Here is a 17456-nt window from a genome sequence, read left to right on the forward strand (position 1 = left end):
GCGAGCTACGCTGAAAATATACTCTGATGCCCCGCCATTTCCACCGTTGCCGACCGCCGTCGCCGTCGTCTCCAAAGAGAAACCGAGCTCGACGTTATGCGTCGGCTCGAAGCCGCGTCGTCGGCGTACGTGTAGCAACGACTCGCTCTCGGTCTCTCTGCTAGAGACCTCGAAACCCGCGCGCTCTGCCTCGTGGCGGCATACGGAATGACGCGCAAAATTCGCGGAATTGGCCGACGCGGGGAGGTCAGCCGTTCGTAGAACGACGGCGCACGTCTCCCGGCGTCCGTTCGCCGTCGCGGCGTCCCGATGACGCGCCCCTTTTACCCGATAGGGAATAAAAATGTTGTCGGTGAATTTTCTTAGGCTGCGCGCCGTATGGAACGTGGCTCGCGCGTTGTCTGCCCTTTCCCCGTCGTCGGCTACCCGTCGCCGCGCCGCGCCGCGCCGCGCCGCGTCGACCGTCGCTGCTTGTTGGCTGGCTGGCTGGCAGGCTGGCTGGCTGGCTGGATGGCTGGATGGCTGGCTCCTGGCTCTGGCTGGCTTGGCTGGCTCTGGCTGGCTTGGCTGGCTCGGCTGCGCGAGCGAGCGAGCGAGCGAGGGCCGAAACCTCCTCTCTCGGGCTCTCTCTTGCGCTGCACGTCGTATACAGCCAGCCAGTCAGTGGCGAGTTTCAAACCTAGTAGCGTTGGACCGACTCCCTCGTACTCGGGGATCCCAACACCGAGCACGAGAGATTGACAAGTTCCCGGTGAAGGCTGCCGCTCTCGGCGCGGCGTTCTAGACGTACGTCCGAACATCCAAGAAGTTCTACGTCTTGCGTTTTTAAGGGCACATGAAAATTTATTTACAGACCCACTCACACGTAGCCTCACTCCCGCGCGCGAGTTCCTCTTTACCATCCTCTTCTCCGTTTTCTCTCGGTTCTCCCCTTTTTTCCTCCTCAATATCTGACGCGCAAACATTCATTCGGTTCTCAGCGAATTGAGCGAATTTTGGAAATCAAAGTAAATTCTCCTTTCAAGTAAATTAATTTCTACGCAATATCGCAAGCATTATTATCGATGAATAATGTCGCGCGAAGCTAAAGAGAATATAAAATGTATATTCGTTAAAGATAAGTAGTCAATTAGATTCTTGAATAAACCTTTCCTCTTCGATTTTCAAAAGTATGGAGAACAAGAGAAATGTCGAGGATGAAAAACGTTCCATCGCTCGCGCACGAGCATTCTTAGTCAGCGAGCGCGTGATTACCTTGCTGGCCGCAAGGTCCTGGCGTCGCGCAGTGACGCGATTGACCGCGCTATCTCGGTCGTCTCGTAAGATATTAAGCAGCACGGCGCGGCGGCGCGACGAGCCGGGAATCGGCGTGATCTACGCGCGAGCTGCGCGCCCGCAAAGTCATTTTGAGTCTTCGCTGCGTCGCTGAAATATTTCCAGCGACCGTCGCCGATCCGTTCTCCGATAACTTTCATCGACCGACCCGCGCTATCACGGACTTTCTCGAACAGAGTGATTTTTCTGGATCGCGAGGAGCGCAGACTTTCTGTGAGACAGTCAGACAGACAGATAGACAGACAGAGAGAGAGAGAGAGAGAGAGAGAGAGAGAGAGAGAGAGAGAGAGAGAGAGAGAGAGAGAGAGAGAGAGAGAGAGAGAGAGAGAGAGAGAGAGACAGAGAGAGAGAGAGAGAGAGAATATTTAACGCGAGTCCTAGAGCCGCCGAGAGAATCTATTTCTTTTATTATATGCGACGCAGCCCCTTTCAGGACATCTGCCCCCCGGTCCACTCTGCGCGCTAATGAGCGCCACCAATCATTCGACATAAAAGCATTGTTTATACGTGAAAAGCTGCACACACTTGGACAATGAATTTCCTTTCGCCAACGGTCAGAGTGACATATACAGTTCTACGATATTAAATCCGATATTAATTATGTAATTAATTTACGCGACGTGAATGAAACGCATCCTTCCATTTATATCAATTACATCAGGGCGTTCGGGCGCTAACAATATAGCATTATTATATATGCACCCTGCGAGCAATCGACTTTTTCTCTCGAAATGTCATGTTAAGGACGACGCAAACATATGTTATCGTCGATCGAAACTGTTGCCAATTCGCGGGCTCCTTCTTTTTCTTCGAAGCGTGTACATTGGCGACAATTTTGCGAGTTGCGAGACAACGAATTGTTTCTGGATGACTGCTTCTCAAGCGATCGACGAGATCATACGTCGCATTACTTACGGTTTCCGCGATATGAAATGAAATTCGACGGACAAAGCGCACATTGCGTGGACGATGGGAGGGACGGTGGTGCGGTGGCGCGTCAGCGTGAGTCTACGGCACTGACGTTCGTGTCGGAGTGCAGGTGGGCCGAGCATCGTCGAAAACGGCCGAGCGCGCGTTCGGGGGAAAACCGAGCGGCGCTACTCGCTACTCGGCGAAGAGTGTTGTCACAGTATTCAGTAATGCTTTGCATGGCTAGCTAGCTGCTGTCGTATGCGTCGATGACAGTCGCGTTGTCATCTGTTCGTGAAATGATCGTGCGATGTTACTTGAGGAGCTAACTGGGCTTATCGGCGGCCGACACTCGACGTCGCGCAGTGTGTGTTTTTTGTGAGACTGTGAATTAAACAAAATAAAAATACGAAAGGAAGAAAATAACGAAACGCTAAGACAGACACGTCCCAGGAAAGACAAGGAGTGAGAAAAGACGCAGTGTGAGAGAGCGCGCGAAAGACAGGCAGACAGAGAGAGAGAGAGAGAGGGGGGGGAGAACGGGCATTTGCGAGAATTTGCGGGAACAGGACTTCACCGTGTTCACGGCAAAAGTAACGTGGAACTTCGGTTCCACGTCCTGCCGTTGGTCGATTTCAGATTTTCTCTCCATTCTCTCGACGAATGTTCAAGTCACGCGAAGAGTGAAAGAAAAAACGGATCGTCGCGGTAGCACCGTGCGCGGTAGTGCAGCAGCAGCAGCAGCAGCAGCAGCAGCAGCAGCAGCAGCGTACCAAGATGCTGTCGTCAGTGTCAGCGAAATAATAATGTGGTGCGACGTCAGTCAGGTGAGTTTCGCGCGCGGTTCCACGCGCATCGTTTTCTTTCTTACTCTCGCACCCGCCGTGCCGAGCCGTCGTCCTTTTTTCCCCACAACCCTCTATCTTCATCCCCGCCTTCGCGCGCGCTCGCACTCCCCCGTGTGCGTTCCCTCCCTTCGTCGTGTACGACACGCGTGCCGCGTTTCCGCGTTACGTGCCGGTCGAGGAGAGCGGGTTACGTGATCACTCGTGCCCGCTGCCGCGCCGCGCGCCGCTCGGCTCTGCTCGGCTCGACTTGACTCTCGGAGCAGCGGAGCAGCAATTGTTAAAAGAGCGACGGAGTCGACTCGAGTTGAGTATTTTGCCGTCAGGTCACAGGACTTGAGTTTTTTCGATAATGATGTTAACGAGTACGGCCGGCACGAGGGTGCACGCTCGCGGGTACACCGTAAGAAAAAATTGAAACACCCAATGTGTCGCGCTCTCTCGACTGTCGTTCCGTAAAATCATTTGCCGTCGGGTAAAATCATTTTCTAGCAAAACGTAAGGTAATCGCCTATAGCAGCCAGAGCCTCAAAAATCGATCGATGCTCGAGTGGCCGCACTCGCTCGCTCACTTTCGAGCACCACGAGCAAAAAACAGTCGTAGAAAAGACTACGCACGAGTCGCGCACGAGGCGGCGACCGCGTGTAGGACGACCAAATGTCAGATTTGACGCGTGGTAACCTCGTGTGTTCGGTAGTTTGAATTCGAAGCGATCCCGCGTTTCCTTGGCTCGACGAGGGGAAGCGGGAACGGTAGGAGGGCAAGGGGAGGCCGCAAGAGGAAAGAGGATGACGAGGCAAAGCCCGTCGAGGGGGAACGACGAGGTGGCTTGCGTACTGTGTGGGCCGTGGAGTCAGCGGGGAGCGCGAGAAAAGGGGAGAGGAGAACGAACGACAGCGGCAGCTTGATAGCGCGCGGTGGGGCTTGGGACGAGAAGGGGGAAGGGGGAAGGGAGAAGGGAGTACCGGAGAGCGGCAGAGGCGAGTGGCGAGGATGGAGAACGGAGGGAAGCGGAAGGGGTAAGATCGCCCGAGGCTGCTAGCTGCCTCCTCTTCGCTTGGCCAGCACCGCGAGGAAACCTAGCGTCGGCTCGGAAACGCTAGGTGGGGATACGGTTATAACCAACCATCAAGGGGCAGCGTTGTCATGGTTACCACGACGACAACAACCCGATCTGGTCTAGGGGGGTGTTTTTAAAGACATATTCGCTTTTGCTGCTCCCCTCTCTCTCTCTCTTTCTCTCTCTCTCTCTCTTTCGTTCGCGCGCGCGCGCGGAGTTCTCCGCTCTACCTTTCTCTCCCTCGCTTTCGTCCTCCTTTTTTCTTTTTCCCCTCCACTTGTCCCTCTTCCTAGCGATTGTTTTTCATCACGAGGTCTTTGAGCGGCGCGAAATGTTTTGCGACAAAATCGAAGGAGAGGGGCGCGATATCGTCGAATCGTAATCCACGAAGAGAGCGCGCTCGAGTCATAATTCTGCGCCACCGTCTTCCGAATTGTTTTCCAAGGTATTTCTCGCCGCAAAAGGCGAGAAATACTGAAATGCTGATTTTTCAACCTACCATATATATATTTTTTAACGCAGACGTTATTAGTCGCTAGACTAATTTTTTTCAACTTGTTACTCTTTTAGGTTAAAGTTAGGAATTGACTTGCCGCATGTTATTTTCCGGCGTTGAAAGCAGAAAAAATTACTCCGGGTTATCATATGACACTAAGTGTTGACCGCAAGCACTTTTTTATTTGATATGTGATTATTTTGTATGATTACTTACAGATTTATTCTTACCAAATTGTACCAAAAAAGCATACCTACTTTTATTGTTTACTTCCGACGATTATTCCGAATAGAGCTAGCTATCCGAATAGAGATGAAAGAAACTAACTAACTATGATGTATATCAATTGTATGACAAACGCTAACCACTTATTGTTCTTATTGGGCAATTAAATATGATAGAATTATCTTTTGGTACTTTTTTCGAACCATTCAGGATAAGCGATTCGCAACGAAATGTGTAAACAGTATCTCGCGTCGTTACTCATCCTGAGATGGTTCGAAAGCTTCTCATTTCTCATACGAAATTTACGTAGATATACGCTGCAACGACTACTTGCGATATATAGGATTGAGAGGAATTAGTGAAGAATTTCTTAAATTCATCAACACTGAGAGAAAATTTTTCAATTTGCATTCGCAAAGCGAGCATGAATATTCAAAACAAATATACAGCAATGTCTTTTTTTCGACGCTCGCATTACACTGGTTTGAAGATCTTACGTTATATTTTTTTTAGATTAAATTAAATTAGATTATCCGATAAATCCGATTCGAACAAGAGTAAATTAAGGGCTATATCCACGATTTTTGTCGAGAAAGAATAAATTTGGAAGAAAGTAATTGGCGATTTAAAGTCGCCGAGATGGACGAACGTTCCCGGCGTCGGATTCTGCGTAAAATTGGCGCACGGTCGCGCCAAAATTCGGATAGCGATAAATCAGCAGGGTGCAGCGTATCTGGGGAGTGAAGGTGGCGTAAGCACGGAGAAGAGGAGGTGAAAGAGATGAGAGAGAAGAGAGGGTTTTTTGGCGCTTCCGACGGCCGGTGCACCATCGGTGGCCCGATGACCGACAAAACCAGCAGCTTTTCCACGTGGTTTTGCGTTGTACGCGACAAATGGTTGTCTTGGTGTGCGCGTGTCGCCGGCGCATCGTTAAACTTGGACGGAAAAATTTGCGCCCGCGCCCTTAACCCTTCTAGGTAAATTCTGCATCTATTCGATCACCAAATTTATTACTACAATTTGATGATTGAATAGACACAATGTAAACCGGTATTAATAAAATAAAATAGCGTTTATTATATAAACATGAAAGTTTATTACAAGTATAAATAAAAGAGAAATGTGTAGATGTTTATTGTAAGATCATCCCTCAATTTGATTAGCACATGGGATATATATGTGTAAATTATTCAGTCTTTATTCTTATAATTATATAATATACACACACAATATATATATTATATAATTATAATACTAAAAATTGAATACTTGACTAGGGGAGACCAGGCTACCTTGTGACACTTTTTTCGGAGCAATACATTTTTATTTTTAGCGTGAAATTTGTAAAAATTAACTTTATTGGCATTTATATTGAACCTTTAGGAATGAAATAGACGTATTAGTATGAATAAAAAAAATATTGTAATCTGTAAATAACTCAATGTAATGAAAATATGGAAAATGTCACACTTTACCCAACTGATGGGGTATTGTGTGACAGGCAAAATAAAGTGTGCTCTTCGGTGGCCTCTTTATATTTAGTGACCCAGCGACTTATTGTTAGTGTCACGTGATTGATATTGAAAGATTGCTGTGCTTCGAATGCTTTGATTTTCTTTGACGACTTGAAACACCGCTGCAGCATTTTTTTGACGTTGACGCGCCTGCGTTTAGCCTTTTGCTGAGTCTCTAAATTCTGTTGATAAAAATAAACTTTAGTTTCGCGGGGTAAACCGCAAGAGCATTGCACAGAATAATGCAGGCTGATTTTTTATTGAACTTCTGTACCGACAAATTTCATCGAAATGCGTATAAACACATCGATTCACCATCGATTCACCGGATAACGCAACGTATGTGACATAACTCCTCCATGAAATCTATTTCTGTTCACGATGTATTTCCGTATTATCGACATAAGCGGCGTGGCGATACCGGACTGCGCGTTTGATTTGATGCCGAAAGGCAAACCGCTGACCAAAAACGTGTATATGCTTCCCATAATAGCCGAGATTGCATATGAGAGTGGATCTTGCTTCATTAATCGCTCGAAAACAATAACATATTTAACCTAAAGTAATGAAAGCGACACTAAAAAAGAAAATTGTTTAATTTTTATACTATTTAGTAAAAGTCTTCTTTTTTTCTCTGTCTACACACACGCACGCATACACACGGGCACACACACATACACACACAGTTGTATATATTTCTTTATGCATATGTCTCAAAATATGATGCAACACTAAACTCTCGGTGGAGAACGTCCGTGTGCACGCGTTTATGCTCTAAATTATGTTTTAATATTGTATCTTTCTCCGCGTCGTGCGGAATGAACGCGCTGACCATAAGCACACTGATTTAACACTCCACGATGCATTATTTCGATTGATTTCCGAACTCGCGTTCTCGCACGTTACTTGGATCGCTGCACATCGTAACCCGTCGTTCGGTGCGGCGTGGCGCGCCGCGAGTCAGTACAAAGTGAGTCCAAGTTTCCCCTACCTCCCACCCTTCCTCCGAGCACCTCCGCCTCCTTCGCCCCGCCGGCCCTCGCGCGCCCACCATCACGGGCCATTAACGAGAGAGTTATCGACGCGCGATCTGTCAATAGGCTTCTCCCATTCATAAATTCGCCGGGCCGGCGTGCTGCGGTGGCCGCATAGTTTTGCCGCAGAAACCACGTGGCGGCGGCGGTGGCGGCGGCGCGGCGGCAGCAACCACGAGACGAGGTGTATGGACGGACGGACGGACGGACGGACATCTCCGTCATTACGTTACGCGACCAGGCTCCGTTTCTAACCACGTGATTTACGGCTGACGTCCCCGTTTTAAATGCATGGAAAGCGGGCACGAGAGGCACGTGTACCTTGAGTCTGTACCGTTCGTTTCTGTGACCGCGACTTGTAACCAAATTCGTTTCTCTTCTTCGATAACGCGAAGACCGGTCGAACATTCATTGATACTGCGTAGAAAATAAAATATTAATAAATATTTATAAATAATACTATAAAATTCTGTTTGCAAATACTCGAAATTTAAATTTTTATATTAAAATCTAAGTTTCAGAAATCTCGTCTTAATCCTTAGGAAATTATGTCTTACAATTAGTCTATTGCATATTTATGGTAATTTTAATTGTTTAGCATTATACTTTTATTAAATGAAAGTGAAAGACGTTTCTTTATTCTTTTTTATATCTTTTCTTTTGGCCATATCGTTGTCGATACGTCTTAGATATAAGACCACTCAATATATTTTTGCAATGTCGATATTGTCGATGCTTTTTTCGCTATCGCATATTGTTCGTACCAGATTAAGCAACGTATGATGATATGTGAAAATGATTTAGTGACGTCGAACGTCGAACTAAAAATTCATTTGTAGAAAAGATTTTGTTGAAGTCGCGCGCGCGCGTGTGTGTTTACGTGCGTGCATGTGTAATAACACTTACAAATATTTCTTTTCTTTGCCCTAAATTTCTAATTCGATATACATAAGATTAGAAGGTTCGTGTAAAAGGTTTTAATGAATTTGCGTTTGTCGTAATTCGTCAATAAAATTCGATGCAGACATGTGATCCGCGGCATAAAATGCCTGAGTGCGTATGGCGTTATCGTCTGCGAGATCGATGAATCACGAATTACGGATATTGTAACGCGTTCGCTGCCTGTCTCTGCCCGACTCCACCCACCTCCCGTGATCCCCCTCTGCCAACGGAGATGTCGAGGCACGTGGTACATCGTACGCGCCTCGCATCGCGTCGTCGCGCATTGTTTTGTTTACGTTATACGTGAGCGATTCGCGGCGATTGAAAAATTCGTTCCAGAGTAATCGATACGTCAATCATGCGCGAACGTACGCAGGCACGATCAGTATCGGAAGACGACAGCGTAAAATCTATTGCACCTCCCGATTCATCTCTCTTTCCTCCACTGGATTTAGATGAAAGCACATCATCGATTTTTTTATACGATTTGTGCTCGATAAAGGAAACTACACAGTTCTTACTTTATACATATAAATTTTTGACAAGTTTTATTGATACGAGCGTTTTTTTAGGGCCCGAACAAACAAGCCACTTTGTGGCGCTTTAGAGAAGTGCCACAAACGGGGCAGGATTCTCTAATGGCGCTACAATGGACCGTTCGGGCCCTTAATACCGAGCGTTTAATAACGATGGACAAATACTCGCAGTTTATCGCCGCGCCATCAGCGATACAAGAACGGGGCTTCTCGGCAACATGAGTGGTGAGGATAGACTGATGGGGGTAGACTGACTGGGCATATACCGAACCTTGATTATATAGTTATCAATCAGAATAGAGAAGTCGTGGTCCCATTCTGATTAAGTAATAATCAGAATATTTTACCGCTACATTAATTATTATTTTAAATAAAATTTTGATTAATGTATAATAATTGTTACAAAAAGACTGTTCGTGATTCTTTTATAATAGATAATAGATATATCTCATTTCTCTTACCGGCCGATGCGCAACAGCGGAGTTGTAACTTTACGTTGATCTGTATAAACATATAAATAATTTTACATTAAAGCAGTGTTCAAGATAATCAATACTTGAAGTAAATAATTATATCGCGCTCGTTAAATTTTTAAACGTTATTTTAACAGATATGGCTGATTTTAAAAACCGAATGCAAGAAACAATTGCGACCGTCGCAAGCGGCTATACATTTCCGCATTAACACGTTCGCATGATTAATCCACGAAAAATCGTACAAGTAATATTACGGCCGTGCGAATGAGAGAGAGAGAGAGAGAGAGAGAGAAAGAGAGAGAGGAGAGAGACACGCCACGTTCGCGATGTAATATTTCTTCTCGCATATGCCGGAGATCGAACTCCGAAATTCCCGGAGTTAAACCTAATCTCGGACGAGTAACTAGTATCGCGTAATGCTTGAGAAAGTGACGGAATCCGCCAGGAAACTGACAAGACAGAAAAATAATTAACGAATAACAATTACGCACCCCATGGTTGCCCCGTTGCCGCCCGATACCTCCGAGGCCCGTACCTCCTAGGTCCGATACCTTCTTCTCTCCTCAATCCTCCGTTGGTCCGTTGTCGCATCTCCGTCGGCGCACTCACTCACTCACTCACTTACGACGTTCACGAAAATCAACGATATTGTCGCTTATGATCGCGTGACACTTTCGACACTGCACAGCACTACCGGTATTAATCTCGCGAGGCCGCGACGCGACGAGTGAGAGCGAGAGGAGCAACCGTCTGAACCGTCGCAAGGACGCTACACTTGCTGCTTGTGAAACTTTGGTTAACTACAATTAAAGGCCATCGCACACAAAATTGCATAGGCTGCATAAGCATAGCGCATAAGACCGCTGGACAAATGAGCATCTCATGTAAATTAATATGGTGACTTTATTATGGTGCTGCATGGATGCTCATTGGTTCGGTCTTGTGCTACCTTTATGCTATGCATTTTGTGTGCGATGATCTTAAATCATCGATTAACGCTCTGTCTGATCGTACAGCAGGTATAGCTCCGTTTGTAGTTTCTCCACCGTAATTCTTCCGTTGCCGTGTAACTAATTGCAAGTACGCGCCGCGTCGCGAGATTAATACCGGTAGTAGTGCCGTGCAAAGTGTCGAAAGTGTCGCGCGATCATAAGCGACGACTCGACGATATTGTCGATTTTCGTGAACGTCGTGAGTGAGTGAGTGAGTGAGTGCGCCGACGGAGATGCGACAACGGACCAACGGAGGATTGAGGAGAGGAGGAGGTATCGGGCGGCAACGGGGCAACCATGGGGTGCGTAATTGTTATTCGTTAATTATTTTGCTGTCCTGTCAGTTCCCTGACGGATTCCGTCACTTTCTCAAGTGTGACTTAATTCGCCCATTACGTGATACTCGTTATTCGTCCGAGATTAGGTTTAACTCCGGGAATTTCGGAATTCGATCTCCGGCATATGCGAGAAGAGATATTACATAGCGAACGTGGCGTCTCTCTCTCTCTCTCTCTCTCTCTCTCTCTCTCTCTCTCTTTCTCTCTCTCATTCGCACGGCCGTAATATTACTTGTACGATTTTTCGCGGATTAATCATGCGAACGAGTTAATGCGGAAATATATAGCCGCTTGCGACGGTCGCAATTGTTTCTTGCATTCGCCTTTTAAAATCAGCTATATCTGTTAAAATATAACGTTTATATAAATAATAATAAATAAAAATAAATTTAAAAATTTAACGCGATATAATTATTTACTTCAAGTATTGATTATCTTGAACACTGCTTTAATGTAAAATTATTTATACGTTACAGATCAACGCAGGGTTACAACTCCGCTGTTACGCATCGACCGGTAAGAGAAATGAGATATATCTATTATCTATTATAAAAGAATCACGAACAGTTTTTTTCTAATAATTGTTTGTGACAGAGAGAAAGAAAGAGGGAGGGAGAGAGAGAGAGAGAGAGAGAGAGAGAGAGAGAGAGAGAGAGAAAGAAAGAGGGAGGGAGAGAGAGAGAGAGAGAAAGTTTTTTACAAACTAAATCTCGAGATGTAAAATTACCTGTCAAGATTGAAGTATCAATTTTGATGTGTGCTAATAACTTGAAAGCATTATTGATATCTTGAATTTAAGACAACAATTATCGTTCTTCTCTATTTGGTTTTAAATATTGTATATACGTACTTTTTTGTGATATAATATATGCATGGCATGGTTCTTTGAGATAATTCTTCCCTAATTGTTATAACATATCTAGATTCGGCAAAACGAACTTTGTGATATAAAGACATATAACAGGGGTATGACATCTAGTTTTACAAGAACGAAGCCTGCTATTTAAAAGACTCGCTCGCAAGAAACGCGTTACGTTTTCCATCTTTCTAGCATTATGTGGATAAACCACGCCGAAACAAAGGATACGTTCAGTTAGAAAGTAGAAACGCACGAAACTCACCGCTCACACATACATGCACATAATTAATTCTTTTCGAATAGTCTGCCACTTTGTGATTCATTTATAGGGTGACTATACATATATGTTATATGTTATACGTGATAAGAAAATGCTGTTAAAGTTATAAATCATATTTTATATGGTTACTACGTGTAAAGAAGAAATTGTTAATCTGAATGGAACATTCGGGGCCGGTTGTTCAAACCTGTTGGTAAACAAACTAATAGTTAAATCATATATGTCTTTGTTTTTTCTTCAAATTAGACAAAGATAGATATATGATTTAACTATTAGTTATTAGTTAGTTTACCAACAGGTTGAAACTGGCCTTCGTAGTGCGACCATTCCAAAGTTAAGTGGAAGAATAGCGGATTTTGTCTCGCGTCTCTCTCTCTTTCTCTCTCTTTCTCTCTCTCTCACTCTCATCCGGGCTTTTCTCGCGCGATTCCGTCCGCGGGAATCTTCCGTAAAAGTAACCGTTAGCGATACTTGACGAGTTCATGGAGAGACGCATAGAAGGATGTAGTTTTATATCGAATTGAAAAAACTGTTTTGCTGAATAATTTTTGGCTAGTTCTTCTGTGTTATATATTTCGTAAATTAGATTTAGTGTTACTTATAATTAGTCAAATGTATTATTATGATATCATAATCGAATTACAACGTGTGTTATTATAAATATACCTGTAACTAAAAAGGAACATAAAGTACAAGTAAAAGTAAAAGATAAAATAAATGTTCACACATTTAAATCTTTGCCAAAAGATTTATTAATTAACATTATGGCAAATAAATATAATTTTCAACATATACGGTATATGATTTGTCTTGTGATTCAAATGTAGCAAGTGCTCTAAACTAAATATTTATATGTATTTCTACCTTTATCTCTAAAAAAGTACCACGACAAACTCGTATCGCGTTGTTGACCTTGTAAGCGCCCTAAATTCGCAGGTCGAGCTTAAATCACAGCGCACACCTCGCGAACCTTCGGCTTCCGGAGATGTGACGCGTTTTAAGTCGCGCACCGCGCGAAACTCTAGTCCGCTTGCGGTAGGTTAAGGTTAAGTGTGAGAAGAGAAGAGAGTAGAGAGAGAGAGAACGAGACGTGAACGGAGAGTTTCGCGGCCCCGTTTTCTTTCCTCTTTATTAACGAGACCGTCGTAAGTTTTGGTGCGGGTGAATTTCACGCCTACTGTCAATCATTGACTGGCAGGAATCAGCCTACGATGGCGGGGGCTCCTCCGGGACACAATGGCACCTGCTGCTCTCGGATTCGTAGCCAGGATGCGTGGCAGGTATATCGATGACTTTTGTCTACTGTTAACAATGAGAAAAGTTGCGAGTTTGTCTGGGACTTAAGGCTGATCTACAATGTGCTCTTTGCTTTCTGTTTTCTGCTCTTAACCTTTTTGCGATTATCTCGTATTTCGCAATTTCGTCGCGTAACGTGGTTTCTTGTCTCTTCTAAAGTTCGTCAATTTTTATCTTAGGCGACAGAAAACAAAAAACATCGTGTTACGCGACGGAATTGCGAAATACGAGATAATCGCAAAGAAGTTAAGAGCAAAAAACAGGAAGCAAAGAACTCATTGTAGATCAGGCTTTATTCATTGGAAAAAAGAACTTAGATCTAAGAAACTATTTTTTTACATAGTACCAATGGCTTATTTACTTAATATAATTATATCTTTATATATATATATATATATATATATATATATTTAGAAATAGATATTTTACTTAATTTAAGTAAATTTCTTGTTGCATCTCTTGTGGCCACAAGATATTTTTACTTAATTTAAGTAAAGATATCTAATTCTAAATATATATATATATATAAATATGTGATTATATTAAGTAAATAAGCCATTGGTACTATGTGAAAAAATATTTTCTTGGATCTAAGCATTTTGCTTCCTCATAGAAGAAGCTGTTTTCGTAAAAAAAAATTTTTTTTAGTTGCTTTTGCCAATATGTTCAGAATGTTTTAAAACGTCGAAAAATCGCTATTTTAAAAAAATGTCGGTATGTGTGTATGTATGTGTGTATGTGTGTATGTCTGTGCCAAATTTACCGAAATTTCTATAACTCCAGAACTGATCAACCAAATCTTAACGAATTGTATATGAAATAGGGGTAGAAAAGACTGAAGAATATAATGGAATTAATAAAAATTGCTAATAATCAAGGGGTTCTTTTTTAATAAAATTTTGAATTTTTGCAGAAATGTTTGTTTATGCTTTAATTTCCGCAAATTTGGAGATATCGATCTATTTCTAATTTTATTATATTTTTCAGTCTTTTTTTTCTACCCTTATTTCATATATAATTCTTTAAGATTTGGTTGATTAGACTCAGCTTTATACGTGATCAAAGGTCCCTAATTAAAAAAAAAAATGTTTGTAATAGCTTTAACTTCTGTAAATTTTAAGATATTGGTTTATTTTTAATTTTGTTATATTCTTCAGTCTTCTCTATTTCTATTTTATATAGTTCTTTAATGCCGGTATTCATAGTCGGGTCTTATATTCAAGTTAAAAACGAGATGCAAGTACTAGTTGCTCTAACTTCCGCAAATATTGAGATATCGGGCTGTTTTTTTTTCTTTTTTTTTTTTAATCAATAGAGTATCATTCAAGGAAGGTCGGTATTGAATTTGGCGATGATCGGTAAAGGGGTTTTTTGCAAGTAGAAACCTTTGTTCACAAAGCTTCCTCTATGAGGAAGCCAAAACAAATAGAGGAAGCTTTGTGAGCAAAGGTTTCTACTTGCACACTTAAAAACTATGAGGAAGCAATGTGCAGGTTTCTACTTGCACATTTTTATTTTTATTTTTCAGTATTGTTGCAGTGATTTACAATCTATTATCCCTGCGATCAAAGAGATGTCGTGTCTAATATCAACATCATGTTTCGAAAAACCTCATTGTTTGGCAAAGCGAAACTCAGGGACGCTCCTGGGCGTATTTCCCGAATAGGACCTTCCACCACGCAGCGAAGTAGTTTAATACGGTCGTTCGGTTCTCTCCCCCTCTCCCACGTTTGGGGAGTCGCGTGCTTCTCTTGAGCGATCCCGCTTTAACACGCGGGATACACGCGACGTTGGCAGTTTACCCACCGGCGCGACGACGGAGGAAGCAACAGTTGACGATATCGACGTGAATGAGGACGGTTTATGTACTTTCTACGGCGCGCGCCGTACGAAGGACTCGCGCGTATGCGTGAGAGAGGTTCTCGCGTTACGCTCGTCACGAGAACGATGTATATAGATACGTACGTGTGTACAATAAAGTGCGGTATAAACACACACGACCGGGAGGATCGGGGGAAGTTTGAGGAGGGAGACAGAGAGAGAGAGAGAGTGTGTGAGAGAAAGAGAGAGAGAGAGAGAGAGAGAGACAACGCACCCCGTTGGGTGATGCTGGGAAGGAGACCTCCCACGGCGGGTGGGAGGGAAGGTGGAGACTACGAGAGAACCGACCGAAGTTCGTGAATTCATCCCGAATGTGTGTGTGTGATCGCGCGCGCACATGCGGGTGCATTGTAGATGTTCCCTCCCTCCACACCCCAGCATAACCGGCGCACTATGTATACTGCTCTTCTTTGCCCCGCCGTCCTGTGTTCTCCTCTTCCCCGTGCCCTACGCTGCCCCTTGTGCCTTTCCGCATCCATCCCTTTCGATCACATTCACGAGATTCACCTCGTTGTGTCTCACCCCGTCTCGCCATCCCTCGCCTCGTCTCGTCTCGCTTCGTCTCACTTCTTCCTCTTTCTCGCGACGTTCTCACTCACGATGCAACGAGCGATGCACTTTGTTGTTGTCGTCGTCGTGTAGTCGCCGCTGCTGCTCCTATTCCGCGGCTCAGTCGGTTTCGGCTTGGTTGCCGACGAGGTTCGCGCAGAGAGTCGCGCTCGCCGGACGTGCATCTGTCTCATTTGGAATGAACCGTAATCCACATGGCAAGAAATTGAAGAATCCAATTTGTCACGACTAACATTGTCATAAAAGTATATTAGAAACATGCGAAATCTCTTTTCATTAGTAAACCTACTATTTCACTTTCCGTAATACTAATACGAATCGATATTGATACTGATGTGAGAGTATCTGTCTGAGATTTGCTTAACAATGTGTTTTTTCCAAATAACAAACTTTAAATAATTTCCAAGTACATACATATGTGCTTCCACGTTCCCTATATAAATATATTTATAAGCGAAAACTTTTTAATAAAAGTACCTAAAAATATCTAATGAAATTTTGCAAGAATTTCAACAGATATATGCTATTGTTATTTTTGTTTACCCTCACATGTTTACCACACAATTGTGTGACATTCTTCATAATTATCTGTTTATCTCTGCAAGGCATGTATAGATTGTACACTTTTTGTTATTTTCGCTTTGCGAGTTATGCGTCCGCTGTGTTTTACGAATACCTATAGTTGCATGGACTTCCGCAAAAGCGGCACGCAAGAAATGGTTAAAGCAGGATATAGTGCGATATGGTGCAATGTCCATAAAGCATATATATATAATGTCAATATACAATATATAACACACATGTTCAGCCTCCGATGAAAACATCGGAGAAAGAATAATATTTTAATCACTTGTACTAGAAATATAAAAAAAACGCTGAAAATACAAGACTAAAAATTTTCGGTAAAACATCAAAATACGCATGAAGTTTCCTTCATCGCATGCTGAAATTAGATCAACAAGACGAGACACTGCTAAAATTCCGTTTAGATCTGCTAAAGCTGCGATGAAACTTCCATTAATAATTAATGGAAGTGCGATTCCTTAATTTGTCGACTATAGCGGAGCTAGTTGTAGTGGGGCGGGAACAGATTCGATAACACGTTGGCCGAACTCCGAGTTAAACGTTTCATTGAGGCGATGGGGAAACATCGGAGCGACTGTGCGCGCGTTGCCGATGTGTCACGGGACGGTACAGTGCTCCAACTAGTGTTCGCAAGTGTCCGTGACACTCGTCGTCGTCGGAAGCCGGCAGCGCCGGCAGTGCCAGCATCTCGCGCGCGGGAGAATGTACGCGTATCCGTGAAGGTATAGGCGCCACGCGCGGTCTCGACACTCTCGACACGGCCGCGGCTCGGCTCGGCTCGGTTCGACGCGCGACCTGCGACGCGACGGACGCGGCGACGCCGACGGCTCCTTCAAACGGCTCCTATCCACGTGTTTCCTAAACGCCCCTCCCTTCATGTTTACGATCCCTTCTACGGCCCGCCCGCCGTTCGCCGCACCGTCGCATACCCAGCCCCTCTTTTTACCGATAGGGAAGGTAAACAGCCGCCGAGTGTCACCTGTTATTACTCGTACGCAAATAGGCTTCATTCATGGTCAACTGTCGTGCACGCGCATACGCGCGTCGCGTTCTAATCCGGAAATGTTTGCGTTTCGGAATGAGCACTACGGCGCCACAGGTGCGCGTCTTCTTCCTAATACTTGACTTCCTAAGTCTTGAAACTTTTTGTCTACTTTTATTCGTGATCTTACGAAACGCGCGGAACATACATATATATGTAATGCATTCTTTTTATCCGATAACAAGGGATCTAATCTTTTATTAACACTTGAAATTTAGTTTGGTATAATTTTTTAGATAT

The 17456-nt window shown here is 43.9% G+C and overlaps 1 protein-coding gene across 3 annotated transcripts in view; it reads left to right on the forward strand.

Annotated features, from left to right (window-relative positions):
* Tara (SERTA domain-containing protein 2 taranis) overlaps positions 1-17456 on the forward strand; it is a 90341-nt gene that overhangs the window by 30095 nt on the left and 42790 nt on the right. Inside the window, exons 1-2 of one of the 3 annotated variants that reach the window (XM_077424883.1) lie at positions 1727-3071; positions 11180-11219. The exons of 1 other annotated variant lie outside the window; for it this stretch is intronic. Coding sequence is in view for 1 of the 2 variants with exons in the window: in XM_077424882.1 (XP_077281008.1) it covers positions 3051-3071 (21 nt within the window). In the remaining variant the exon portion in view is untranslated. Of the gene's footprint in view, positions 1-1726; positions 3072-11179; positions 11220-17456 lie in introns of those variants that run through there. One more of the 3 variants, XM_077424882.1, reaches the window with a different exon arrangement.

The sequence above is a fragment of the Temnothorax americanus genome, unplaced genomic scaffold, assembly GCF_048541705.1.
Source record: "Temnothorax americanus isolate GAGA-0224 unplaced genomic scaffold, ASM4854170v1 Scaffold9, whole genome shotgun sequence".
In the NCBI taxonomy this organism is placed as follows: Eukaryota; Metazoa; Arthropoda; class Insecta; order Hymenoptera; family Formicidae; genus Temnothorax; species Temnothorax americanus.